Source organism: Chroicocephalus ridibundus, chromosome 2 (assembly GCF_963924245.1).
Source record: "Chroicocephalus ridibundus chromosome 2, bChrRid1.1, whole genome shotgun sequence".
In the NCBI taxonomy this organism is placed as follows: domain Eukaryota; kingdom Metazoa; phylum Chordata; class Aves; order Charadriiformes; family Laridae; genus Chroicocephalus; species Chroicocephalus ridibundus.
In genome coordinates this window covers 156,418,311-156,445,010 of record NC_086285.1, presented here as the reverse complement: position 1 = coordinate 156,445,010, position 26,700 = coordinate 156,418,311, and the positions used below count along the sequence as shown (strand labels likewise).

General features: G+C 46.8%; 1 protein-coding gene across 1 annotated transcript; it reads left to right on the top strand.

The window, feature by feature from the left end:
• The first annotated feature begins 1,282 nt into the window (after positions 1 to 1,282).
• FBXO32 (F-box protein 32) lies at positions 1,283 to 26,700 on the top strand. The gene is made up of 9 exons (XM_063327496.1): positions 1,283 to 1,574; positions 4,796 to 4,908; positions 6,605 to 6,654; positions 7,332 to 7,424; positions 14,379 to 14,472; positions 15,364 to 15,548; positions 19,260 to 19,442; positions 20,606 to 20,749; positions 21,456 to 26,700. Exons 1-9 carry the CDS (start codon positions 1,459 to 1,461, stop codon positions 21,543 to 21,545), a joined length of 1,068 nt encoding a protein of 355 aa, XP_063183566.1. The 5' UTR covers positions 1,283 to 1,458; the 3' UTR covers positions 21,546 to 26,700.

Here is a 26,700-nt window from a genome sequence, read left to right as displayed (position 1 = left end):
AGCGCTGCATCTGCACGCACTGCCTTCCCCGCAGGGTTTGGGGTTTTGGGGTTTTTTTTTTGAGGATGACTATAATGTCATCACTAGCAAGCGCCAGATGTTGCTGAAAGCCCCACGGTGGCCCGTAGCGCAGCTGGGGACCGGCTGGCAACATGACCCGGATTAGGGCAGCTTATCCCGCCAGCCCCGCAGCCGCTCACCATCTCGCTTCTTTTCAGCCACCGGCCCACAGCCAACAGCCCCCCCATCCCAACAGCCCCCCGCCCCTTCCAGAAGAGCTCCCGGCCACCCAGGGACACCCCGCATGCGGTGTCCCCTGGTAACGGTGACTTGGCAATGGGAAAATCAGTGCATTGAGATACACACACCATAGCACAGGGCAAATATGTTATAATCCTAACGCAAAATGTGCTGTATTTATTTACGACGTGAGCCATAGCACGTTCTGGCTGTGAGTGTACCACCCAGGCCTGGGCTTGACTGCAAAACCCCCGTGTTTTTAATGTTTAATACGTAAGACCTTCTCTAACAGCCACCAGTGCATGCACTTAATAAGATACTTTTACATATTATGTATTTTTTCATATATAATATTATTTTCTATATATTTATATATCTTTACCTCATATTTATCTATAAAAAAAAGTAGCATTACATGTAAGAACATAGACGTAGAATGTTATATACATACACAAAACATTACATTAATATAAAAGATATGAAACAAATTTAGAAAACATTCTCTATATATCCTCTCAAATGCTCTCTATATAGAACCATATGTAACATTATATATGTATGTTCTGTGTGCTTTCACAATGTTCTAGATTTATCTGTAAGTTGAGATTCTGTATGTTTCTATAAATAGGACATCATTTTGTGACACATAGATTTCTAAAACACACCTATAACCGTAAACAAACGTGCCTGTGTAAGTATTTATAGAGTTTGTATCCATAAATCGAATATAGGAGTTCTATACGGAATTGAAACGTGCATAAAACATTAATTTTATATATATTTGAACTCTATATTTAACGTTTCGTAGACGCAATGCAAATCCACAGAAAGGCTTTCACGCGCAGTATGTAAATTCCCGACACGTGGCCCCACGGGCGCCGTTCGTAAGCGCATGCGCAGACGGGCGCACACGCGCCGCTCGCAAACAGCTCGCTGGCCCCTCCCCTCCCCCGGCCCCGCCCCCTCCACCCAGGCCCCGCCCCCTGGCACCCGCGGAGGGCGGGGGCGGCGCCGATAAACACCGCCACGTGCGGCGGGGCGGGGGCGGGGCCAGCCCCGCGCTTCCGGCAACACGCCGCCCCGACGCCGCATAAATAGCGCGGAGCGGCGCAGCTACCGCAGCCTCGTCGCCCCGGTACGCATCGCTACGTATCGATCCCGCCGTCTCTCCCGGTTTTGGCCCCGCTCCCGGTTTTGGCCCCGCTCCGTCCCGCCGCCATGCCGTTCCTGGGGCAGGACTGGCGCTCCCCCGGTCAGAGCTGGGTGAAGACGGCCGACGGTTGGACGCGCTTCCTCGACGAGAAGAGCGGCGGTTATGTCGGCGACATCAGCAGGTACCGGCGGCGGCGAGCCGGTTCCCCTCCCGGCCCCCTGTCCGCGGCAGGGCCGCCAGGGGGCGCCGCGGTGCGGTCGTGCGCTCCCGGTCCGGGGGGGGTGGTCGGCGGTAAGATGGATGGCGGCGGCTCCCCCTCTCCCTTGGCCGGGCCAAGAGGCCGCCGAGTTCCAGGGGTCCCCGGTGTCGTGAAAGAGCCGTGACCTGTGCGGGCCTGCCGATAGCCACGGGCCTTGGCGGCGCTGAGGCGGCCGGGCCCGGCGGCGGGGGGGCACACGGGCGCTTTCCCCCCCGCGTCTTCCTCAGCCCCGGCGGTGTCCCGGGCTGCCCGCCCAGGGAGGTGGTTGGTCCTCCCTAGACGGGGCCGGCTTCCTAGGGCTGTGGGATGGGGTGGAAAAGCGACGAAAAGGTGAAAAGAGTCTCTGCCCCACGGCCTGGGCGATCTGAGGGTCTCCTGGGGGGGCCTGGAGGGGTCCCCCCTCCTTAGCCCCACAAAACAGCCCTGCCTCTGGCTTCCTGGTTCTCTGGCTGGAGCAGGCTGATGTATCTGAAGCCATAAACCTTCCCCAGACCATGAGTAATGTACCTGACTTGCTGCTTGACTAATCTGGCTCCAAAACAACAACAAACACCCCAAGATGGTGAAGGCCTGGGGAGCCGTGTGGCTGCGGGCAGGAAGCCTGTGCAGTGGTGTGGGTGTTGTGGTCTCCATCCAGATCGCCCCTCTCAAAACCAAACTCTTCTTGCAGGGCTGCAGCTTCTTTTTGGGGCTGTCAGGTTTGGGTCTGCTGCCTCCAGGCTGAGGGGTGGGTTGGGAATGTCTATGACAAAGGGAGTTGGAGCAAACAGGGATTTGCTGTGAGCTGCTGCTGAGATGTTACTATGCAAGGAGGCTTCTGTAGCAGGGCTCTCTCTCTTCCCCTCTCATGCGAGCTCTAAATAAAAATAAAGCTTAGAATCCAAAGCATCTGACTTGTAAATAGGTAGAAAAATGCCTGGCTGGTGGTAGTGTGATTGTGTTGGGAACACTGAGTTTGGCATGGGTTTATACATCCCTTTTCCCATTAAAAAGTGAGGGGGTGACATACTGGCCCTGGACTGAGGTCCCTGCAGTGCCAGGTCCTGGTACCCAACTGTTCAGCCTGTCAAGATGCCTTGGAGAAGAGTGTGGAAACCTGGTGGTACATAAACAGTGGCATAACCTGCCTCCCATACTGGAATTCATCCATTGCTGTTACGAAGTTTCAGATTAGAGTCATTCAGGAGGAAGTCAACAGTCAAGGGTGTGCTGTTGACATATAAGATTTAAAGCAGATCTGTCTTGTGCTCTTGGGCTTGGGACTCTGCCACTGCATGGGACATGTTAACCTGCCCTGCTATTGCTTTTGTGCAAAGCTGATAAAATATAAGCTTGAATATCTCAAAACCGCCTCTTCCTTATTGCCATACTCTGTTCTTGGGTTTTGGTGTACCCACCCTCCCCCCAGGAGAAAGCCTTATGGATGGGGGAAATGTGCTGCTGAGATGTTCTGCTCCCAGGTTTAGGTTCTTCTGACCCAGCTCCTGCTGGTGGAAGTTCCCTGAGCTGTTGTTGCTGTGAATACTGTCCACCTGCATCGCTGCTGCTGTTCCCCATCTGCAGTGTCTCCTGCAGAAGCTGTGCTTTCCCTGCAGCCATGGTGCCCCCTTCAAGGGTTGTGGTGAGGCTGGTGTCCTGCGCCTGGGGGAGGTTTCTTCCACCTCTGGAGCTATATGCAGGTGCCAAACCACAACACCCATCTGGACCCTGGTGGAGGAAGTCTGGGTCCCTCGTGGGGTTGAAACTCTGGCTTGGTCACTTGACTTGTGCGCATGCTGGTGGCGTGGTCCTGTTGACAGACAGCAAACCTCCCTCTCCTGGCTGTGGGCCTGGGCTGGGGATCTTCTTTATCAGTAGGGGGAAACAAGGAGCCTTGTGCTGCAGGCTTCACTCCTTTGCAGGAGCCTGTGCAGTTGGAGGTGTGAGTTGGTGTGGTGCTCGCATTTGATTTTTTTGAGGCTAAGCAGTGTAAATGCGAGGTCTGTAGAGGAAGCAGCCTGGCTGTGTAAGAGTCCTCCAGCTGTTGCAGAGGAAGCTTGCTCAGTGCTGTGACCTGCAGCACCTCTCGGTGCCTGCCAGAGCTCCGGGGGTGTCCCAGCCACAGCAGCTGAGTGGTGCAGGGAGGTCCCTCTTTGAATTTTGAATTCTGAGTCTTGCAGATAGCCATCTCCCATCTCTTGCAAGCTGCCTGAGTGGTGGGGGTGGCTCTCTGTTTCGTTCTTCCTGATGCATTGCCTGTCTTCTCCCCAGCACCTGTGAGGCATCCCCGCAGCTCTGGGCAGTATGCTGTGTGTAGGGGGGACCCTGCTGAAAGCTCCTGGTGGGTGCTTGCCTTCCCCTGCTGTGCCCCCCTTCCCCCCACAGGGATCTGCGCTGCAGCGCTGTGGTTGCCCAGGGGCTTCTAAGCTTCACGTTGCTGCTTGGATCTGCTGATTTGCAGGTCTGTAGAACGTGGAGATGTTGATGCACAGGCTCTTTATAGATAGTCTTTCATTGCCCTCGAAGAAAATAAGGGGTTATAACTCCCTTCACTAATAATAGTTACAGTGGAGCTCCAGCAAAAGCAGATGGGCAGTCTCAGACAAGAGATCCTAGCTGTTAATTTGTATAGTCACTACTCTGTGGGGTTTGGAAAACCACCAGCCAAGTCTGAACCTCAGCTGAGCTGTTCCTGTAAGCTTGAAAGAATGTTTTGTAGGGATTCTTTTGTTAATAAATATTTTGAGTGTATATATATGTCCTCAGAGATGTCTAAATATGTCCTTCCGTAGAATTCTGACTGGCTCAGAGGAATCTACCACCTACAGTAGGAGGATGTGGTGTTAAAGATAGAAACAGGTTAAAGGGAGAAAAAGAAGACACTCGGAAGACATCCAGCAGTGTCCCAGCACTAGCCGTGCAATCTGCATGACCTGCTCCTGTCTGTTATGGGTATCTTGGGTAGCACAGAAATGAGGCACCAGAGGCTCATTTAAAAATACCATTGCTGGATGCAAAAACTGCCTGCAGACTTCTCAAGAGCAGCCTGCAAGGAGGCAGCTTTGGAGCTCACAATCAAAACCTGTGTATTTTCTCTCCTTGTAGGAAACATAGTGTTCAGCAGACTGCAGAAATAAACAAAATCGTTGCTTTGTCATTCACAGCTTTTGTAAAAAGGATGATCACAACAAAGAGAATCTCTTCAACAGCCTGAACTATGATGTTGCAGCCAAGAAGAGAAAAAAAGACCTGCTGAATAACAAAGCCAAGATTCAATGTAAGATGTCTATTTGGGTGGGTTTTTTTAATAAAAGTTGCTGCAGGAGAGTGGAAAATGCTTCCTATCTATGGTTTTTTGCACAGTGCATGAAGAGTCTTCCAGAGTATCTTGAAGGGCTTTGCGCCCATGTTTGACCTAAGTAGAACTTGGATACAGTTTAATGTGAAGATTTATGCCCCTGTTAGTAATCCCTGCTCTGAGGAGTTGTGCTTGTTGTGTTCAAATTTTTGTCATTTGTGTTTGTCAGAGGGAGGGTAATTTTTTCCTATGGTACATTCAAATGAACCAGTTCCAGTTTTTTCCCCCTGTAGACTTCCGTGTGCACAACAGGCTAAATTTCCATATGCATGTTGAGTATTAATCTACATTACTGGAGGCTACAAGCCTGAATGTGAGCTTTGATCCTATCTCTGTGCGCGGAGTGCATGAAAAATGAAATAAGATTTCAGCTCGCGCAAAACAATGGAAGGTTTGAAATCTTTCTGTACGCACAGCGAGCAGCCAGGGTCTCAGATGGCGCACTGTGGGAGGATGCGGGGGAGCCTGCAGGGACAGCAAGGTCTGCGTTGGTCTGATTGCAAGATAGGTACTGGAGTTAGATGTGAAGGCTACGAATCTAAACATACACAGAGGAAATGAGTTACAATTCCCACACTACTATTAGCTCATTGTGCATCTCCCAGGATTTTGGGAACTGATGCCAAAATCTGGCCCCTCTGTGCATTCGGTTCTCTGAACAAACAAATGTTACCATGACAGTTTTTGGCTGGGTTCTGCTGTGACATACTGTTTAAAAGGGCCTGATGCCGTGTCTGCGTGCTTGTAACTGAGACTGGGTTTGTCCTTGGGCTCACAGTACCAGGTAGGGGTACATTGCTGCGTCTTTAGGTGGAAAAAGACTCCAGGAGCACAGTATTTCCTTTAAGGAAAGGAGTCTAGCAGGATGGGGAGAAGAATTCTTTCTTACACTAGTTGTGGAAGAAGGGTCAAGAACCCATGTGAGAATAGGACGGGAGAAGGATTGAGCAGCGTAACTGCTGTTACAGTAAGGGCTCTCTGCAGACCCAGTTAGCAGCATGTGGTGGGTACAGGGAAGATATTTTGGGGAGCAGATGGGACAACTCCCACTTCTGAGGGAAGGGAGGGGCAATTAGAAATAGGAAAATTTTTGTCCCAAATAGGTTTTTCTTTTTTAGCAAGTTAGCTGCAAGCACAAGCATGCTCCTCTGAGCCTGACCTCACTGCTAAAAGCTTCTCCCACATGCCTGGTGTCTCATGACATTTTTGCTCAACTTCAAATTTGACATTCAATCCTGAGTCTGTAACCAAGGTAATGAATAGTTAATAAAATCAATAACAACAAGACCTGGCTGTCAGCCACACTTAGTGTCTGGGACCAAAGAAGAGGAGGTGCTGTGGTATATCTGTGGCTGGCAGATTAAACATTTACAGTCTTGAGCTGTGTCACTGAAACAGAAGCTCTTTCTAAGGCTTAGGGCTGCAGTCTCAAATGAAGCAGTATGGAAACAAAGCAGCTCAGCAAGCTGCTAGTTTTTGTTTCAAGTGTGGTGTTGTAAACTCAAAATAACTTCATTTGAACCAAAAGGGCAGTGAATGTTATGAGCAGAACAAGAGATCCAGCCCCCTTCAAGGTGGAAGGTTAACTGAGCAAAATGTGCCTTTGTCCAAACAGATTTCCACCAGGAGAAGTGGATCTATGTTCACAAGGGGAGCACAAAAGAGGTGAGTGCCTCCATAGGTTCTTCGTTCCCTTTTCTACTGTGTTTTCCAAGCAGTGGAAGATCCTGTGCTGATATAAATCAGCAGAAGCTCTTACGAGATAAGTGGAAGATCTGGCTTGCGGTTGGAATTTCAGTAATGATTTTAAGCCCCGATCAGGGAGCCAGGGCTTGCTGTACAAGGCTCTGTACATGTGTTTAAAATATGACTTGTTTGCTTCCCTCAGTCCAAAAAAAAAAAAACACAGCCATTTGCAGACCAAGCCATAATACTGTTCTTGGCTTTCACCCAGTACAGTCCTAACATGGAAAATCATTGGAATTCATCACAACGGCTCGCTTGCGCTCATGGAGAGAAGCGGCTGTACGAGACGGCTCTGAACTTGCGCTATATATTGAACCCCGGGAACGCATGGCTCATTCTCACCCATGAATTCATGGGTCATGAGCAGAGCTTGGGTCACTCTTGGGAAACTACCATAATCCACATTGGGCCATAGCCACTCTTGACGTCAATAAGTGCAGCTCTGCAGGAGACAGGCTTGCCTCCTCCAGCTGTGAGCTGGTCCCATGGTTTGTGCCCATTAGCTTGCTAAATTGAGTTGCCCTGGGTCACGTCTTCCTGGTGCTGTCTGGACTCATGTCTGCCAAAACATGATCCAGACTGTTTTTTCTTCTCAGCGCCATGGTTACTGCACCTTGGGAGAAGCCTTCAACCGACTTGACTTCTCCAGCGCTATCTTGGACTCCAGGCGATTCAACTATGTCGTGAGGGTGAGTGGAAAGCCAAGTGTTATTTTGCTGTGGTGGTAGTGGAGGCTCTGAACTGAGCACCAGTTGGGTGCATGGAAGCACTGGCAAAGAAAAGAGGTCCAGGCACGCAAGTTGGGGGTGTTGGGCTTTTGCTGCATGAAGTAATTGATGGAAGTTGTGTGGATATATGCCCAAAACCTCCTCTTTGATCCATTAAAATGGAGGGGGAGGGAGGTGGTGGTAATGTAGATGATGGGCTCTCCTTAGGCTAGCATTCCTACTGCTTTTCAGTTGTGAAATTCACTTCTGAAATGCAGAAAACTTAGCTTCTAATTCCTGAGTTCTCAGTTCAGCTTCTAAACGTGATTCCTGTAGCCCCAAAAAGACCATTGGCTTTCTGCAGTGGCCACAGAGCAGTGGGGATCTTTTTGCACAGGAGGCTCCAGCTCCACAAGGGCTGTGGAGCTTTGTCTCTTTTGAAGTCATAGAGGAGAGACTCTGGGGAGCTGAGGGGTTTTTTTTTTTTGAATGAGAGGATGGGGTGCTTGCTCTTAATCCTGTGTGACTGGCAGCGGTTTCAGGACTAGAAGCATTTGGTTAGCCCTGACACCATCAGATGGTAGGAAGGAGTCATAAGCCCCAGGTTCCCCATGCTCTGGCTTTGCGTAACAGATAGAGGCCTCTCTTCTGATTCTGGGTGGCCAAGGGGGGGTTGTAGTGGTTGGGGGAGCTACTGTCCTGAGGGCTGCAGATGCTTGTATGTTTATGTGCATGTGATCTGCAAATTGATCTCAAATTTCAGAATGTTTATCGAGGCTTGGAATTCAATAAGCTTAAAAGATCTGTTATTAACTTGAGGCTGTTTATAAACAGCTCCTTTTCACATCTCATCAGCAGTTGATCACTGGTGAGGCACCAGCTGTTCAGGTTTTAGGTTCTGGAGCAAGCAGCATTGGTATTGCTTTCCCTTTGAGTCAAATGTCATGAAAAGTGTCTAAGGAAGAAATGATCTGAGCAGGTTCACCTTCATTTGTTCACCTGTTGTCTAGGTGACAGGGAGCCTGTGAAAATTTCTGTCACCCTGGGAAGGGCACAGGCATTGGGGGTGATTACCAGCCTGCTGCGCAGGAAGCGCACTGGCAATCACTTGGATGTCCCACTGCAGGGGGGGTGGCAGGGAGTGGGGATGCTGGGGGAGGCAAAGTGGGACACAAGTCCTAGTTCTGTTGGTCCTGGGACAACTTGTTTTGCTGCTTTTGTAGAGAAGGTGATCACCAGTGCTGAGGTACTCAGTATTTTCTGATAGCGGATATAAATCCACAGAGCTGTTTCATCTTTAAGGAGATTATTGTGGAAGGAACAGTTCATGTTAAGGCTCTAATCCTTTAGTCACATATAAAGGAGGAAAATAAAAAAACTTTTATATGGTGCTCCAGAGATCCCTTTGACAGCTTTCTGTCTTATAACAATGAAGAACTTCAAAGACCTCTGCTGAGCATGGCCTCAGATCACACTATGCCACATGATGGGCTTCTGCTGCTCAGCCCAATGCAATGAGTGTCTCGCACGGGACTGCAATGACCGAGCAGAAGTCCCATTAAATTTTTTGAAGAGCAAACTCAAATTTCAGTGAAGTTGGTGTGGTCTGGTTGGGAAGCTCAGGATGACCTTCTTCCCCTCTTTTCCCCATGAGGACTTCATAAAAGTATCCCAAATCTGCTGTGTATCCAAAATAGCTATGTTCTACATGTAAGCCAGCATGTGTCCTTGTTTCTACAAATTACTTCTGAGCTTTTAAGAGTAGTTTCCCCCCCCCCCAGCAGTGTTAAGGATATAGCACTTCTGAGAAGTATGAAGCTTTCTAATTGAGGCTGACTTGTGGTTTGGCAGATTAAAGAAAATATTAAACCTGGTACCACGGATCAAATATAAAACTGACTTCTTAAAATGAAAGGCTTGTATCGGCCAAGTCTCCGGTGGATAGTAGCTCATAAAATGCCTTTCGTGCCAGATTTACTCATGAAAAGCTCTTCCTAGATGTGGATCCTTTTGGTCCTTTGCAAATTGCAGGCTTCCGAGAGCACACGGATGAGCGATCTGTCACATGGAAAATGCCTCGAACTTTGGCAGGCAGAACATTTTTCCCTTCCCTCCCTCTCCTTGTTCTCTTTAGTTCCACCCGTTGCTCGGGGTATCTGATAAATGTCACACTACTTAGTTCATCAAGCAAATGCTTTCTGAGGAGGGAAGTTTAGAGTTGGAGGCTGGGGGAGAATATGAGGATGTCTGTAGGGGAAGAAAGGAGAGAAACAGCTGCAGGCTTGGAATTCTGCTGGATACACCCAAACTTGCCCTATAGAGAAATAAGCTACATCACTGCTGACAGCAAAACGGGCTTTCAGGCTGAACATCAACTTGCCTTTCTCAAAGCATTCCTTTCTGAATTTCTCTGAACTCAAGTGCTACAGTGTTTTCAGTGATGATTTTTTTTTTTGTCATACAGAAGTGTCTGCTGCTTAAGATATACCCAAACTAAGTTCTTGGTGTTCTTAATGGTGCTCTGATAAAATGGGCACCTCCTTCAAGTGAGGTGGAGGAGCTGCAAGAAGCTTGGCAGGTATTTTTCATGGGCAAATACCATCAGCTGTAGCCAGTGAGTTCACATAACTGAAGCGGAAGAAGTTTTCCTCCAACATCAATCTTGTCTTGACAGTCTGCTGATTTAGTGCTGGAAGTACTAAGTATAGGTATTGGTGCCATGACCCGGTCCTTGCTGATCGCCTGAACTATAGCATCTGCCCACATGTCACAGGACAGCGTTCCCTTTTCAGAGCTAGTAAATTGTGTGATGGACCCAAAGGACCCAAACCGTTCTTGGTCTTGAAGCAGCCCTGGTTTCTCTGGTCTTACAGATCTAATGAAAAGGCTGGAAGCGTTCTGTAGGCATAAGTAATACGAGCAGAGACAAAAGTGCCTGCAGTCCAGAAGTTGTTGGTGCTCCTGTGGGAACACTCTGTTCAGATGACAGCGAGGCTTTTGCAGGCTGCTTCCTTCAGAAAGATTTGTCATATGAAGATTGTGTAGTAATGTCTCAAGGGAAGGTGCTGTTTGTGATCATAAAAGCTTAGGTCAGGTTAAGCTCTGTGGGCACAGCTCTTCTGGAATAATATGATCTAGATAGTGTGCAGCCTGTTGAAGTAGTCTCTTAAATTTGTTTCTTAAGTTTTTATAGCAGTTAGCTCCAGGAGTCCTGGATTTATGCTGTGCTGAAAGAATATCGGCTTGATGCTGTCTCGTGGAGATCTGTCAGCACCTGCGCTGTAAATCATTATAACTTGCCTTGCTGTTGTTCTACCTCCCAGCTGAAAGCCAATGTGACATTTCAGCCACACAAAGTGAAGGGCTGTGAGAGCAAGGGGGGGTCGGAGGAGGAATTTCCTATTGCAATACATTTCTCGAAGCAGTCCAGCTGTGAGGAGCCACATCCCCAACCAGGAGGAGCTTATGGATCCTCACAGCATGCAGTCCAGCTTCCCTATAGCTGGTTGTGGGTATTCAAAGGTGGATTTACACTTCAGTAATTTGATACTTGTCATTTTAATTATTACAAAGCATTTCCCTTCTTGAGGCAAGGCTGTAACCTCCTGCTCGGTGCAGCAGGCCTGCTGAGGGTTTTTGGCTCTGTGTGCTGTAAGCCCCTAGCTGTGGGTTATTTGGGGTATGGATTGCCCATGCACCCAGGCGTTGAACTGGGATGATGGCAGAAGTACCAGCTGGCTGTGGCAGGTCGAAGCGATGCTGTGCACAGCAGTCACGGGTGCAGGGCAGCATGCTCTCATGGCCCTGAAACAGGTGCCCTTGTTCCCTGCCACATGGCACTCTTGTTTGCTTGTTTTTTGCCTCGTGCTTATGGCAGGAGGACCTGCTCTGCTCCCGGAGCTGAGTGCCTCGTTGCACCAACTGCTTTAGACTGACTGCTAGTGGGGTTTGAGCAGGAGTACATCAGACTCATGGGGGAAGTGAGCAGGTTATTGCCTTGCTGTGGAAGATGCTGCCTCCTGCCAGCTTTGCAAAGGCTCTGGAATAACCCACTGCATCTCTTGACTTTTCTCCTTGGCTCTCACAGACCCCTGAGAGCAAACAGAAAAGGGATGGTAGGAAGGATTTTCCTGGGGGAGGCTAACAGGTCAGCTCTTTCAACTTACTGGGACTTGATGAATTGGGATCTAATGCTCTGTTTTCTGTAGGTGTTGCAGACTTCCCATCTCCGATTAAAATCGTCTGGAATGCAATCACTTAGCATTTTTGAAAAGCAGGCCTTTTAAAATTGCTCTTAACCTTTCCCTATGCACTCTCTCCTACCATCTGTCCCTCTCAGTTGGGCGTGGGCTGGACTTAATGCAGCCACATCGTAACACATGCTTGCAGCTCTCCAGCGTTTTTACCCTACTCAGCATTAATCTGAATTTATCAGTCTGCTTTTAGGCTGTGTTATGCATGTGGCATCATTTATTTATTTTTTTATGATGCTGTAGACCCCAATTTGGCAGTCCACTAACTGGGTCTGTGCCAGTGCTAAAAGACCCTCAATGCACTGAAGCCTGTGGGGCACGGATGAACTGTATTGCTTACCTGTTTTTTTTGTGTATTATATGAGCACAGAAGAATAAAAAATGCTTTTTGATTTGGAGGGCCAGCCAGTCACTTCAGCCAGTGGTCCCTGGGGAGCAGAGTAGTCCTAGAAGTATTCACAACATAGTTTTCATATGGAATTTCATCCTGTGTTTATTGCTGCAGGGGAAGGGAGGCGACACGTGATATCTGAGCTGGTTCACTGAACATAAATTGAACCTTGATAAACACAGACAAGGCAAATTTGAATCTTTTCCTTTGGCTAAATTAATTTTGTACCACTCTAGCATTCTTCAAGGACCTGAGATTTTTATCCTTGTTCCTCTTAAGAATGGTGCTGGCATCTACCTCTTATGGTATTGCATTATGTGATGCTTATCACTGGGTGCATTTTGGCGTTTTCAGTAATGGACACAACATTGCTAACACCCAGCCTGGAGGAAGCTGTCTCTGTGCCAGTTCCAGAACGGTGCAGTCTGGAAACAGCAGTTGTTTATGCACAGAAGAGCTGATCTGGGTGCATGCGTGGCTAATGTACAGATGGAGTCTGGCAGGTTGATCGCTACAATCAAAGGTCTGAAGGCTAAATAGTTTAGTGTAAGCAGAGTATTATATACTGCTTTGGGACACTGACTTTTTTTTCTTCTTCCTCCAGTATTTAATGAAATTAAGAAAAGATCTTTCTAACTTTCCAAATATCTTGCAAACTGCCTTGTTTTTAAGAGTGTTTAGTCCTTGTGGTCTCAGTTTAGGTGATATAGCAAGAAGGTCCACTGATGCCTGTGTACCAAATACTACCCAACTCTGCTGCCTCTCTTGTTCCCCCAAAAATGAGCCAAGAAAACAGGCAGCCTGCACTTCACCGGGGTTAGCGCAGGTCTTTTTTCATTTTGTTTTCTTTTGGTCATGTGAGGTGCAAGATATTAATAGAATGTAAACTGAAAGCCATCTGATGATGGTGTTGGCCTGGAAATTAAATGGAAGAAGAGATCGGTCACTCCAGGCGACTTCACCGCTCCAGACTGGCAGTCACATGCCAGCGCCTGAGATGAGCAGAGCAGGCGAATGACTGCAGAAGTACCTCTCTCTCCCTAAGCTCCCTGCTTCATGGCAAGCTGCCGGTGACTTTTTGGATACATTCCTGTCATTCTTATAGCGGGGCAAACAGTTCAGCTCATGACTTATCGAGTCTTGTCAAAAGCCATCTTAGTTACTTGACACAAGTAGTTGCACCTTCTCTGGGCTCTCTGCGGTGCCAGCGATGGGATACTGTAGCTGCAGATGATAAAGAATTAATAAGCTAGTCATGCGGCAGCGTGTTGATTGATTTGTAGCATAAAAGGTTTTTCCTTTCCTTTCTAAATTAAAACAGAAGGCTATGTACATCCAAAACAAATGGACTGACACGTGGACACTCTGTGTATTTATATAATGCTGGGGGAAGGGAGGCAGAAAAGCTTGGAAGATCACGGGCCACATGTTCTGCAGAGCATGATCTGTAGGAAACTTCCACAGCTGTTCTTGTGGTGGTGGAGAGCCAGGGAGGAGAGGGCATCTTCCCTGTGGGAAATGCTTCCTTCAGCAACTGCAGCCCAAATTCAGCGTTTGGCTTGTACGTGGGTCAGGGGATCAGTCATGGGAAGCAAATCCTAATCAAAAGCAAAAAGTGAGATTTCCATTAGGGAAGGTTAACAAGTAAACAGGACAAAGAGGGAAAGGTGGTTTGGGGCTGCAACTGCAAGAGCTGAACAGAGAGAAGGAAACCTTGGGGGAACAGGGGTTTGTTGGGGGGAAGGGTTTGTTTATAATCTAGTGCTTAACCTTTCTGTCGTGCCGACAGCACTTTGACAAAACCCATGCAACTCGGGAGTCTGACGTAAATTGTGGAGTCTGATTCTCATTAATGCCCCATCAATAATATCCCCATCCAAGCAGGCATTTGCTCGTGTTCCCTAATGACACAGCTTGTTTATGCCCCAGTGAAGGACGGTGACGTCGGCCGTTCGTTGTTCCCTTGGTGTGAATAGAAGCTGTCAGTCTGAGCGCTGCTCTGCGGTTTCTCTGCATCTTGGAACCATGAAATCGTTTCTTTTCCCCCTGAAGATCATTAGAATGCCTTTCTTTTTTTTTTTTTTCCCCCTCCACCCGTTTCGATGTGGGTTTAATTGTTTGTCCTCTGCTCTCCTCCCCCTTCGTGTTAGTTTGCTCTGTGGTGCTGTCTCCCTTGTATTTTCAAGCAGCAAACAAGCCTCTGGACTGTTTTGCTGTGTCATGTGACCAGGAGTCAAGATTAGAAAGGTATCTCTGTGCTCTAAGGCTTGCAATGTCTATTTTTATCCACAGCTGTTGGAGCTGATAGCAAAGTCTCAGCTGACGTCACTGAGTGGCATTGCCCAGAAGAACTACATGAACATTTTGGAAAAAGTGGTGCAGAAAGGTAAGAAACGGAAACAGTGAGGGGGAGGAGGAGGAGGAGTCTGATTTAATCTGGTGTACTCGTGTGAACCACATCCTTGAGAACAGTCAGGCAATGCAAGACGGGTGAAGAGGGGCACAACTGCTTATTTCTGTCATGCAGTTCTACTTTACTTTCCCTTGGTGAAGGACTGGGGGGGGGGGGGGCGAGTAGGAAGAAATGTCTGTATTCTGGAAGGTATCTGAGAGGCAATTCCTCCCTTTCCAACTTTCCTTGCTACCACCCCTTCTGCATCCTACTGAGTCCTATTTCTGACTGCAGAAGAGATGGCTGCTCCAGCCCCCAGCCTGGCACATCTGCAGTCTCTGGTGCCACCTTGTCACCAGTTTGCGTTATCAAGTGCTCCCACTGCTCCGGAGGAAAGGAAAGCTCCAGGGCTGTCTTCACTTGCTGGGGGGGGCTGAATTGTGGTTGAGATGTGGCACTTCCCTCCCTGATGCTTCAGCTCTGGCTGAAGCCTGGAAATTGAGAGCACCCTGTTTGTGTATACATAATGAGAAAGGAGATCCGGAGTTGTCTCCCCGCACATCAGCTGGGGTAGATAGGGAAGAGGTGCACATAGATAACATCTTCCACATATTGGAGGGGAAAACTGGCTGGTTGCCAGTTGCTGGAAACGGGAAGTGCTGCAGAAAGGGCAGACATCTTATCTGCTTATGCTGGGACGATCTCTTTCCATCTGCTGTCTAACCTGCTGTGCCTGGTTAATGTTTAAGTGCTTTCCTCTAAAAAGAAAAGTGCAGGCTGGCTCTCTTGGCCTGTGAGGTTATAGCAGATGACTTGCCTGAAAACTGTAGAGTCAGAAAAGGATTTGGGCAGTTCCCATTTTTAACCTTTCCTGTTCTTCCAAAGTCCTTGAAGATCAGCAGAACATCAGGCTAATACGGGAGTTGCTGCAGACCCTCTACACATCCCTCTGCACATTAGTTCAACGGGTTGGCAAGTCTGTCCTGGTTGGAAACATCAACATGTGGGTGCACAGAATGGAGAGCATTCTCCACTGGCAGCAGCAACTGAACAACATTCAGATCACCAGGGTAAGAACAAATCCTGAAAGCTAAAAATAATGTGGCTCCTTCATGAAACCTTCTCATGTAGCAGATCTCATTTGGGTGACTGCATCCCACTGTACTCCCAGGGCAAGCACAGTGCTGGGGAAGGACCTGGAGTTGCCAAAATAACTGGGTGCATTCCTAGCATTACTTGTGTCCCTTGACTCAAACTCAACATACACAACACAGTATCAGGCTTGTTGTTACTGGTCACAGGCTGTGGCTTGAGTCCTTGATGGCCAAGAAGTGCTGTGCGAACAGAGCTGGGCAGGAAACCATCTCCCCCTCTCAAGAGTCTTCAGAGATTAGGTCTCAATATGAAGAGTCAACTCGATCTTTCTCAAACTGAGAAATTGCCTTCAAAACTTGTTTATCAGATAGTTGAGGTTTTTAGATTTGTTTAATCTGTAAATTAAATGCAAATTTCCAAATAGCTGCATAACTTCATGCTTCCTGGCTGAAAATATCAATGATTCTTCCAGTAGTCTGGAGCTGCCCATTCCAGCCGGACGAGTCCTGCTTTCACAACATCTGTTTGTTTTTTTTTTTTTTTTCAACAATGTCTGTAGGGATGAGAAAGAGATGTATTAGTTGATAAATTCCTAACCTGTCTTTGCATGGAAATCAAATCTGAACTTGCACCACTTCACAGAATCACAGAAGGGTTGAGGTTGGAAGGGACCTTTGGATGTCATCTGGTCCACAGCGCTGCTCAAGCAGGGACACCTACAACCAGTTGTCCAGAACTGTGTCTAGACTATTTCCCCCACCCTACTCCAATGGATACTTACTCCACACAAATACTAAAGCTTTCCCCCAGTTATGACCTCAGTGTTGGTGTGCCCCTTGTAGGGCTTTCCTGCAGGGAACTGAACTGTGAAATTCCCCTTTGGGCAGACCAAGGTGTGGCCTGAGGGAATATAAAAAGCACCTTTTTACCTGTTGGGTCAACCAGAGAGGCATTTGCAAAGAATTAAGCAAAGGGCCTGCTTCCATCATTTTACATGGCTATGTTCTCTGGGAACACCAGGAAATAATTTCCAGTCCTTCAGTTAGAGTAACGCAGGCAGCAGGACACAGCAGAAGATGAACTCTGGGAGGTCCCAGGGAGTTTCAAGAGCTGCAAAAGCAGCAGTGCCTTATCTCATGGAGGTCTCTGCCCCACCTCTGCCGTCCCTCCTGGTGGTGAGCTCTTGGCATGGACTGCGGCTCCCTTTGCCTCACAGGAGAAGCACTGGCCCAGCTGTGGGATAGCTCCTGGGGCACAGCAGGTCAGTGAGCTGGAAGCTGCCCTGTGCCTGGGCCCTGCCAGGGTCAGCTCCACCCAGGCATCTGCTGCCCTGAGTGCACCACAGGCCAGGACCTACCTCGGTAGTTCAGTGCGGGGTTTTCCCCCTGCTCTACTTTAAGGGACTCGTAAAACACAGACCGGCATTTCAAAGAACTCTGCCTATCCAGACAAAAGTGCATCAAAATAGTGCTTGTGAACAGAACTGCCTTTCATGTATACTTACGTGTATGTTTACAGACGCTTTTCTGAAATAAATAAAATAGATGTCAAGCTTGCAAAAAAAAAAAAAATCACACCACTGAAGATTACTTCAGGTCGAGCTAGAACAAAACCAGCTGAGTTTAGAGGAAGGAAGAACAAACTCAGCTCTGCGCAGCCAGTTGCTTACAGTGCACTGAGTGCTTCTGGTCTTTCTGGAGGGGGGAGAAAGTCTTGCAACAGGCAAGACCTAAACCTTTTTTTCTTTTTTTAAAAAAAAAAAGAAAAAGCACAAACCAAACAACGAAACAATGCAATTAACAACAAACTTGCAAAATACTGAGAGTATGTTGGAGCGGCTTTAAAAAAAAAAAACACACACACAAAAAAAAAAAACCACCTCTGTCCAGAAAGTGACAGCACACTGATCTGCTGTGATCTAATCTGTGTTCTTTCTCCAAAAAAAGTAATGTTTGAAAAGTCCTGGAAGGGAGTACTGAGGGAAAAGAAGTAGCAGATAAGTCTTTGGCCCTGACTCAGAAAACCTGATTTGCTTGAGTCATACGGGTTTCTTCAGAAATAAGACAGAAGTATAAGCTTTGGGATTTTTTTGACCTGAAAGCCTCTGAGCTTAGTCCTGCCTGTTGTGCCCTAGTGAAGCTTGTATGTAGAGAGAGGGCAAGAGAATGCAAAAGATGGGCTGGCGAGGGAGATCAACGGGAGGTGATCCAAAGCTCCAGTGCGTTCTTCCTACCCCAAAATATGACCTCAGTTTGCACTGATGGGCAAGGACGCTGAGCCTGGCCTTGTGGATTGTACCGAGAAAGCATCTACAGTAGCTTAATTCTCAGCATGCATTGTTAAAGCTGTCACGGGAAGAAGTGTCCTCTGGAGGTGGCAGAAACCCTTCACTCCTTCTGTAGGGGTTGTTTCAGGCCTCTCCGGCTGGTGGAGATGGCAAAAAATGATGCCTCGGTAGAAAAGCTGTGGTCCTTGCAGATACTGGGCAGTGCTGCATGGACTGGGCAGGGTGGTGACTGGGGCGCTGAAGGGAAGGTGGGAGCTGTTTGTGTACAGACGTGCTTGTTGTGCCTGCAGAGTTTCATGTGCAATGGGGTGGCGGGAGATGGGACTGTATGATTAAAAGCAGCTTTATGCAGTGTTCCCCCGCTGACGGCAATCTGCGTGCTTCGTGTTTGAAATGGTTAATAGCTCTGCCAATTGCGAGACGGGTGCCGTGACTCTGCGACTTAAAATAGCAGCATCTCTGTGCAGGGTAAATGATAAACTTGGCACATCTGTCTAACATTGTTTCTTCGTTGAGGCCCAATCCTAAAAGCTGCTGTTTGCCTTAATAAGGCTGGGGCTGGTTTTGGAGGAGCTGGAGCTCGGGTTGTGGTCCTTGCTGATGTCTTGCTCCCATGTGTGCCTTGGATTTCCCCCAAGTGCAGGACCTGCTGGTCTGTCGTGGTCAATTTGTCCTGGAGCTGTTCTGCCAAGTGGACTTGCAAAACAATCCTAGACCCTGTTTAGACCAGGTGAAGGTGGCTTTTGTCTCTTTAGGCTAGGATGTGCTTTGGTGTGGCTGAACAGCCTGGAAAACCATGGCTGCAGCTGATGGGAAAGGGGCAGGTCCTTCAAGCGTTCACAGAGGAGAAGTTCGCCTTGCCAGCAGTGACCTGGGAAGCCATGCAGGAAAAAATCCTGCTGTGGGTACTCATCAGCCACTGCTGTGGTTACAGCAGGATTCTGTGACGACATAAGCTAAAACACATGTCAGAAGACCATGAGATTCCCAGCAATGTGTGTAACAGGAGGCTGAACTTGAGAAGTAATGCCCATGTCCCTCGTGGTGTAGAGACCTGGGTGGTTAATAGCTGATACCATGATGTAGCCCATGTCCTGCTGGTAGTGGTGCTTCTGGGAGCAGAGGTTCACGAGTAGGGATGTGGGATGGACAAAAAGGGGAGAAGGAGGCTTGGACTGCAACTCAGCTTTTAACTACTGTAATACAACTACATGTCCTCTTCCTTGAGGATATTTCAAACTGTGCTGGGGCAGAAGGTTAAATGTCTCATTCAGAAGAGGGAACTGCTGCTTATTCTCTATGTGAAAAGCAATGCTTAAAAAGCAGTAACTGTACTGCAAGCTATAATTGCTTGTTTTTTCAGCTTCCTGTGAGCTCAATTTTGTCTTGTCTCTTCCAGCCTGCCTTTAAAGGAACCACTTTCACAGACCTGCCGTTGTGTTTACAATTGAACATTATGCAACGACTGAGTGATGGGAGAGACCTGGTTAGCCTCGGTCAGGTGGCTCCCGACCTGCAAGTGCTCAGCGAAGACCGGCTGCTGTGGAAGAAACTCTGCCAGTACCACTTTACGGACAGACAGGTACAAGGAGGGATGCAAACTGCCATCAGTTGCTTGTTGTAACCCACTAGCAAGTGAACACACACGGGTAGGACACTCTTATTTGACTATCTCTTGGATCTGAGGGCTGTGCCGCAAGCTGATAATACAGGCTGACATGAGAATGGCTGTGAAGATGATATATGTAGAGGGTTTTGCATGCCACAGCAATGATTCCTGAAACAGGAGCCCAAGGAATTAGTCATACGGTGAACTTCTTCAACCCTAATCCAGGTGGTAATAACTGCAAGTCATGCAGTTGCTCCTCGCCCCACGTGTGTGGGGAAAACGTGCAGGCGAGCTCCAGCAATCACCCCGATGTCCCAGGGACTGACACCCTCGCAGAGAATCTCTGTGGATGTGGTCCATGAGCGATGAGTCGTACTCTCTTGCCTTTTAGAGCAAGAAATCCCCTCTGAGCCATTTTGTGAGTGACAGGACGGTATGTGGAAAACAGCCTTGCTGCTATCCATGTTGTACCTGTGTAAACATCTTTGGCCTTTTGCAGGCTGGTAATCATCTAAGGTCTTCTAAACTTAAAAACAAACAAACAAAAATCCTTCTCTGTGTTTATGGGTGAACATCTGGAGCGTTTATACTAGACCTCTGCACTTCAGGGACCACATGCCAGATTTCTTTGCTGACTTGGCTTTATTTGCTCAGTCTGGATCTGACTTTGGAAGTCACTTTGGGGAAGTTATTTCTATTAACAAGTAAATTCAAATCCAATCTTTGCAACTAATGAACCCTAAAAGAAAGATGGGTGTCTCCCAAGCTAATGTGACAAATCACTGACCCTTAGAGTCAATCAAAAAGCAAAATACTTCAACTTCTGAAACTGTTAAATGCAACTGTACTCACTGTCCTGCCAGCCAGAAACAGTGGCTAAAATAGTATGAAATAGCTCCCAGGAGTTCAGGCTTTCATACACTAATACTCATGAAGTGGGGATAGACCCTGATAATGGGATCAGGCGAGGCTGTTGCAGTTAAGGAAGCTGGTTATAGCTGGAAATTCTGAGTTTTCTTGGTGTTACAAGGGAACTCTTATGGGACCAGCAAGGGAGAGGGGAACAACATGAGTTGAAGAGAATAAAAGCACGTTCTTTGACCTGCTAACAATTTTGATGATTTTTTTTCATTCAGATTCGCAAACGGCTAATCTTATCTGACAAGGGACAGCTGGATTGGAAAAAGATGTACTTCAAGCTCATAAGGTGTTACCCACGGAAGGAGCAGTATGGTGACACGCTGCAGCTGTGCAGGCACTGCCACATCCTCTCCTGGAAGGTACGAGGTGCTGGTGGGACAAACTCAATTGGGGCACGAGCCACGGGGCACTCGGTGCTTCCTCTGATTGCAGCTGGTTTAGGGTGCTGCAGTTCCTTTGCCTGCATAACCTAGTGTTTTCCTCTGTCTTAATCCTCCCTCAGCTATTAAGACCCTCTCTCCTCTGTGCTTCAAAGGTCCCATCTTCTCTACATTGAACAAGAGTAGTGGCCATCAAGGCCAGAGGGGAGGGAGATGGGCATACTCTAGGGCTGCCTGCAGTAGATCATCTTAGCACTGCCAGCAGCTCCTGCCACCCGTTCCATGGAGGTGGAGGTCCTGGCAGCAGGATTAGCTGGAACGAGAGCTGATGGCTACAAAACAGCCCAGGACAAAAATCTGCTGGCCACTGTGTTGATATCCAAGGCACGTCTCTGGAGTTAAGTTCCCATAGCTGATGGTAGGCTCCAGCCTCTCTTCCCTCAGAAGAAGGGAAAAGAATGAATTGGATCTTTGCTGGTTTTATTTCCCGTGACTTGCCAGTAGCCCCTAAAATCTGAAGCCCAGTTCTGAGCTGTCTGCTTTGGCAAGAGTAGAAATATTATTCTGGGCTCTGCTCTATCTATTTGCAAGCGGGATGTCTGGCAGAGGGGCAGCGCTAAGCTGGCTGATGCTCTGGCGCCCTTTCCGCAGTCGCTCTAAATGGAGTTGTTTTCTCCTTTCCCAGGGTACCGATCACCCTTGCACAGCCAACAACCCGGAGACTTGCTCCACCTCTCTTTCGCCGCAAGACTTTATCAACTTGTTCAGGTTCTGAACTTGGGTCACCGCAGCTCACGCAATTCTTACAGGACACTTTATGCCACTGAGCTTGGACACTCCATTTGTAAATAGTGTAAATATTCATGTTTGTTCGAAGCTCCTGAGTCAAGGAACAAGAGGATCTCAGAGATGAAAGGTGAAATTGCTCACTGACGTGCAGCACTTAAGGAATACAGACTTCCGTAGGACTGGTGTATACATGCAGCATGTTGTACAGAGTCCCTTTTTTATGATCAGAGTACAAGATACAGGGCAAAAAACTACTTCTTTTTTTTGTTTGGTTGGTTTTTTTTTAGAAGTTAAAAATGAATTTGCCCCACAACCATTTGAGAACTCTTTTGGTTTGTTTCTAATAGAGAGAAAGCAATAAGAGGCTAGGACTGTTGAACTGTTTCTCCATCTGGTTTTATTTAGCATACATATTTATAAAAATGACGTTTTAAAATTATTTATGAAAAATATCCCTGTGACAAGTTTAATAATACTTTTATGTTTTTAAAAAGGACACATTCTGAAATACTTAGGATAGAACTCTAGCCTACTTGCAAAAGAGAATCGCACCATACCACTTTCTACCTCTAATAGATTGAGTACCTTTTCAAACAAAAATCCAGTGTACAATGTGAACTTTTGTATTTTGTACAATGATTTAAAGGGAAACATTTGTGATAGTAAGCATCTTTTCTTGTATTAATGCTTACCTCTTTACAGTAGTTTTCTTGCTCTACTCAGTGCTTGAATGCCTAGATGATAGGCACCATATAAATACCTAAGACTTTACTCCATCCTCATTTAATTTGTTGGTTTTATGGAAGACTGAGCAAAAGGGAAAAGAGAAGCCACAAGGATGAAGATTATCTAAAAGGGAGGAAGTTCTACTATAGAGAAACAAAGGACTGGATTTAATCTCACGCTGTAAATTCATATCAACTCCACTAGGTTAACTGCACTGGTTGAAATACCAAGGGAGGTTAGAATCTGGTTCTTCAAGCCCATGTTTTCCTAGTTTTCCAACATATACGCTGCTCTGTATTCCCACTGCTGTCAAGTGAATTCAATCATCTTGGAGCTAGTAAAATGTAGGGAGAACTGGGCTGTTGAACATAGTGAAATAATGCGGTTTTTATTCACTGGAAGACGGGCAGCGTCTTGTTTTATTTTCAGACTACTGGAGTTCAGGGTGATGAGCAAGACAGCATGAAGGAATCGGTCAGCATTTTCCTAAAAACAGCAGTCAGGACTGGGGTAAGGAAGGGATTTCCAACATGGCACCTGACATCTTTGGTTATTTTTCTGTGCCAAGGAAATGGCAAAGACCCAGCCTAGTCCCTTCTGCTTCCAGTGCTGACCACCTTTATGTGATCTTCCAACAATAGCCTAGAGCTCAATTTTCAGTCCTGTGGAGCATGTGGCCAGACTCCTAACTTCGCTGTGGCCGTGATCTGGCTCACCGTCTCCTCTGTTGCATACAATGCTTCACTTTTCCCTACGGTGGAACTAGAAGAATCCCGCTCGGATATAACAATTTGAAAACCTGCAGTGGAAAGTTTTTGCTGTTTGCCGGTAGATTTCCTGTATAGCACTTTCTCTGTGCGTGATATAAGCAGGATGCCTCGGAAGGGTAAATATTTAGTGGGTTGTGTGTGACTATGTACAAAGAATTGTGAGGAAGAGGAGTACTCAGGACAATTCAGGAAGAACTACTTGAGTTAATTATTGTTAAATATTCTGTTCCTTTTTTTACATTTTTATAACTGACTTTCAACACTTTTCTGCAGCTGTTTATATTTAAAAAAAATTGACAGTATTTGCATTTTTGCAAACTAAATCACTTTGCATACTCTTGGAAGAGACGCAAAAAGGGAAAAAAGCTGCCTCTAGATGGAGCAGTGAGGAAGGGGGGAGGAAAACCAGGAAAATGCTGGCAAGAGCTGCCCTTCTCCTGCCTTCCAACAGCAAATCCAAGCTTTTGCTTTCCAGAGAGCTCTGTGAGCCTGTGCCACCCTTCGCCATGACTAAGAGCTTGGCACTCTCTAGAAATGAGGGGAAAACACGTCCAGGTTAGGGAGCTTTATCTTGGTGTTGATGCCCCATCCATCTGTTTAACTGCCAGTGGAAAGCATAAGCCTGCTGATTGTATTCATGTCAACTGAAAGTGATTTAAAAGCTGTTCCCTTGGAAAAATGAACTTGTGCTTTTTTGGGGGGACATTTCTGAGCGAGGGAGGCCAGTTTCTGTTTTCATTCCCGCATTGATGGCAGCGGGTAGACGGGGCTGAAATCTGGCTTGGTGAAGGAGGACATTAAGGACGGAAACCTGCAAGTGAAGCGAGTGAAGCATTGCCACTGGATTTGGAGATTCTTGTAGTTCCTTTTTCTGACAGTGAGAGGGCCTGTGCCCCTCAGCATCTTCTGTTTCCAGCTCTTACTTGGGCTTGGGTTTTTTGGTAGTCCAGCCTCTGCCACGCATAGCGAGCCAACCTGTTGTGATGGGGAGGCACCAGTGTTTTGCTATGAAATGCTGAAGGGTTTCAGCCTAGTCTGAGGCCGTGCTTAGCAGATGACACTTATCCACTGTGAAATTGTGACACTGGGTGAATTTTAAGCTCAGGTTTGAATCCGGCCTAGTGCATTCCCTGCGCGGCAAGAGAGAAAATCCCAGCGTTCAGCTGCGATTTGGGAACATCTTGGCTCTGGCCATCACCTCTATCAGCCCTTCACTGATCTTGAGCAAAGAGTTTATTCTGTGTCTTCTGCCCAGAGAGCATGGGTCATGCTGCCAACATACTTAAAAATGTGCAACTGAGGCTCCTATTTATAAAACTTATTTCAATTAATGGTTGGGGTTTTTTAATTTCTTAGCATTGTGTAGATCTTAAAGGGTCGAAGTGCTGAAGATGATTTGTTAATACATACAGACACTTGTGTGTAGCTCGGGCAGGGTCTCGGGACATTGCTGTCAGCGTCCAAAGCAGCAGCAAACCAAGCAACTACTGCAGGGGAGAACAAAACAGACTAAACAAAAAGAAACAGAATAAGCCTCATTCAGTTGCTGCCTGGATCATTACCCTCCTGCTACAGCAATTGTCAAATAAAACCTTGATCTCTTTGGGAGACTCCTTCTTTCTCAAGTGGCTGGTACAGGGAGATATTGTGGTGAATTCAATACTCTCGTTTCGTACTTAAAATGAAATGCGTCCAAATACCTTCCCCTAACCACTTATAAACAAAGCGATCGGTTTTTTAGCAATGCAAAGGCATCTGCTTGGCTGAGGATGGCAGAGTGACAAAAGCAACTGTGATAACAGGGGCTTCCAGGCAGGACGGTGTGAGGCTGCTCTTGTGCAAAAAGGACCTCTTTATTTTAGGACAATTGTGGCAAAGCTGTTGTGAAGGGAAAACAGGCTTTTACTTGTACTTTGGAAATAGAACGTTCTTTTCAAACGGCGTTTCACCTTCCAGTTAGTTGATGCATTTCCATTAGACACGCATCAGTTGTGATCCTAGGAAAGGAGGGGTTTTTCTCTCTTCGGGGTTTTCTCCTGCCAGCATATCCAGAGAAATCTCATTATCTTCAGAGGATGTGTTAAGCAGTGCAACAGTGTGGAACATGGTTGCTGTGAAGAAGAAAAATAGATCCATGCAGGGGAAGAGGCTTAGGAAGGCAGAGATCCCAGAGACGTTTGTTTCAGCTTTCTAGAAGAGGCAGGTATTTGGCGTTGGTTTTAATGTGATAGCCACTTCAAGAGGCACAATTTCAGCTGTACGTACCTTAAGCTGTTTATACTAACTATGGTATGGTAAAGTTTGATCATAAAAACGTGTGCACCTCCTCTTATATCGTTTGGGTTTCTTTTTTTAATTGTGGGAGTTTCTAGTTCCTTTTATTTTGTAAAGTGATTAGGAAAACTTATATTGCTCTGAAGACATTGCTTTGTATGTAAGCATTTAATTGCACCCTGCCACTTTCTGTATATGGGAATATCTTTTTTTATTACTTTTTCTTTGCCCCCAGGTTTTGAACTGTTTGTGTTCCCATTTCTGTTTGACTTCAGTTACTCTTGCAAAGCTATCACCTTCTAGAACATACGCAGGTACTAAACCAGCTTTTCCTGCCCAGAAAATTCCTTGGCCCTTAGTAGCTAAAATTTGATTTAGAGCAGGAACATTTCAAATTCTGTTATGTAGGTAATAAATCAGATGTGCTGTTTCACGCTTCTCTCCTGCTCGGTACAGCAAACCAGCGTTGTCCTCTGGGGTTGTTCTTACAAACCCGTTGCACAGCTTCCCCATAGACCAGCACCTTGCCAAAAAGACATAGCTTTAAATTAAAATGCCACTCTTCCCAGCTGGCCTGTTTCCAAAAACGTAGACCCCGTGGAGCTGATGGCTGATCAGGCTGATAAAGACACCCTGTTACAAGGTTTGGGACTCTGGCGTTCTGCTTGTGCGGCTTTTCTCAGCTCATTGCTTATAATGATGCTTGTTAAAGGCTCTGAAGACATGGCCAGCCATCCACACAGCTGTCAGCGTGTGGCTGTGTGAGTGTCTCTGCCGATGCCCGACTTCTGTCCCACATCTTCCTCCACTGATTTTGTTGGTAGCAAATTGGCTTTGCAGGATCTGGCCTTAGGGAGAACTTGTCTTTGGCACATGCAGCCTCTAGTATATTAATACCTTGAACACCAGAGAGATTCCCCCTCCACTGACCAAGCATTGCATTTTTTGCACCTGAGAGGGCGACTGGGGGTGGAACTTGCATTTCTTTAGCCGTCCTGTGCCGCACAGAATGCTAACAGGTCAGCTACCGAGAGAACATTTTAATTTAAACTAGCAAATAGGCTCATCTTTAGGAACTAATCTGCAGTAATTATGAATACTTACTTATATATGGAAGAGAGCGTGTGTTCTGTTTTGTTTTTCCTTAAAGTTGTAACTAGAGATGGTATGAAGTGAAAGACATCCCTTGTATAATAAACTTCTGTTTAATATTATTGTGTGGTTAAAATCCTTCTATTATAAATTTGCACTTTTTTTCTTCTTCCCTTGCATGTTCAACTCCGATTTTTACAGCTGTTCTGTGCAGACAGTAATGTATTTTTGTAAAATATTTTTGACACTGAATTGCAATAAATGTTCAAACAATGTGAA

Coding starts and splice junctions, on each gene's coding strand:
- FBXO32 (XM_063327496.1), top strand. CDS start 1,459: ATGCCGTTCCTGGGGCAGGACTGGCGCTCCCCCGGTCAGAGCTGGGTG. Junction 4,909..6,604: donor TAACAAAGCCAAGATTCAAT/GTAAGATGTCTA, acceptor TTGTCCAAACAG/ATTTCCACCAGGAGAAGTGG. Junction 19,443..20,605: donor ACCACTTTACGGACAGACAG/GTACAAGGAGGG, acceptor TTTTTCATTCAG/ATTCGCAAACGGCTAATCTT.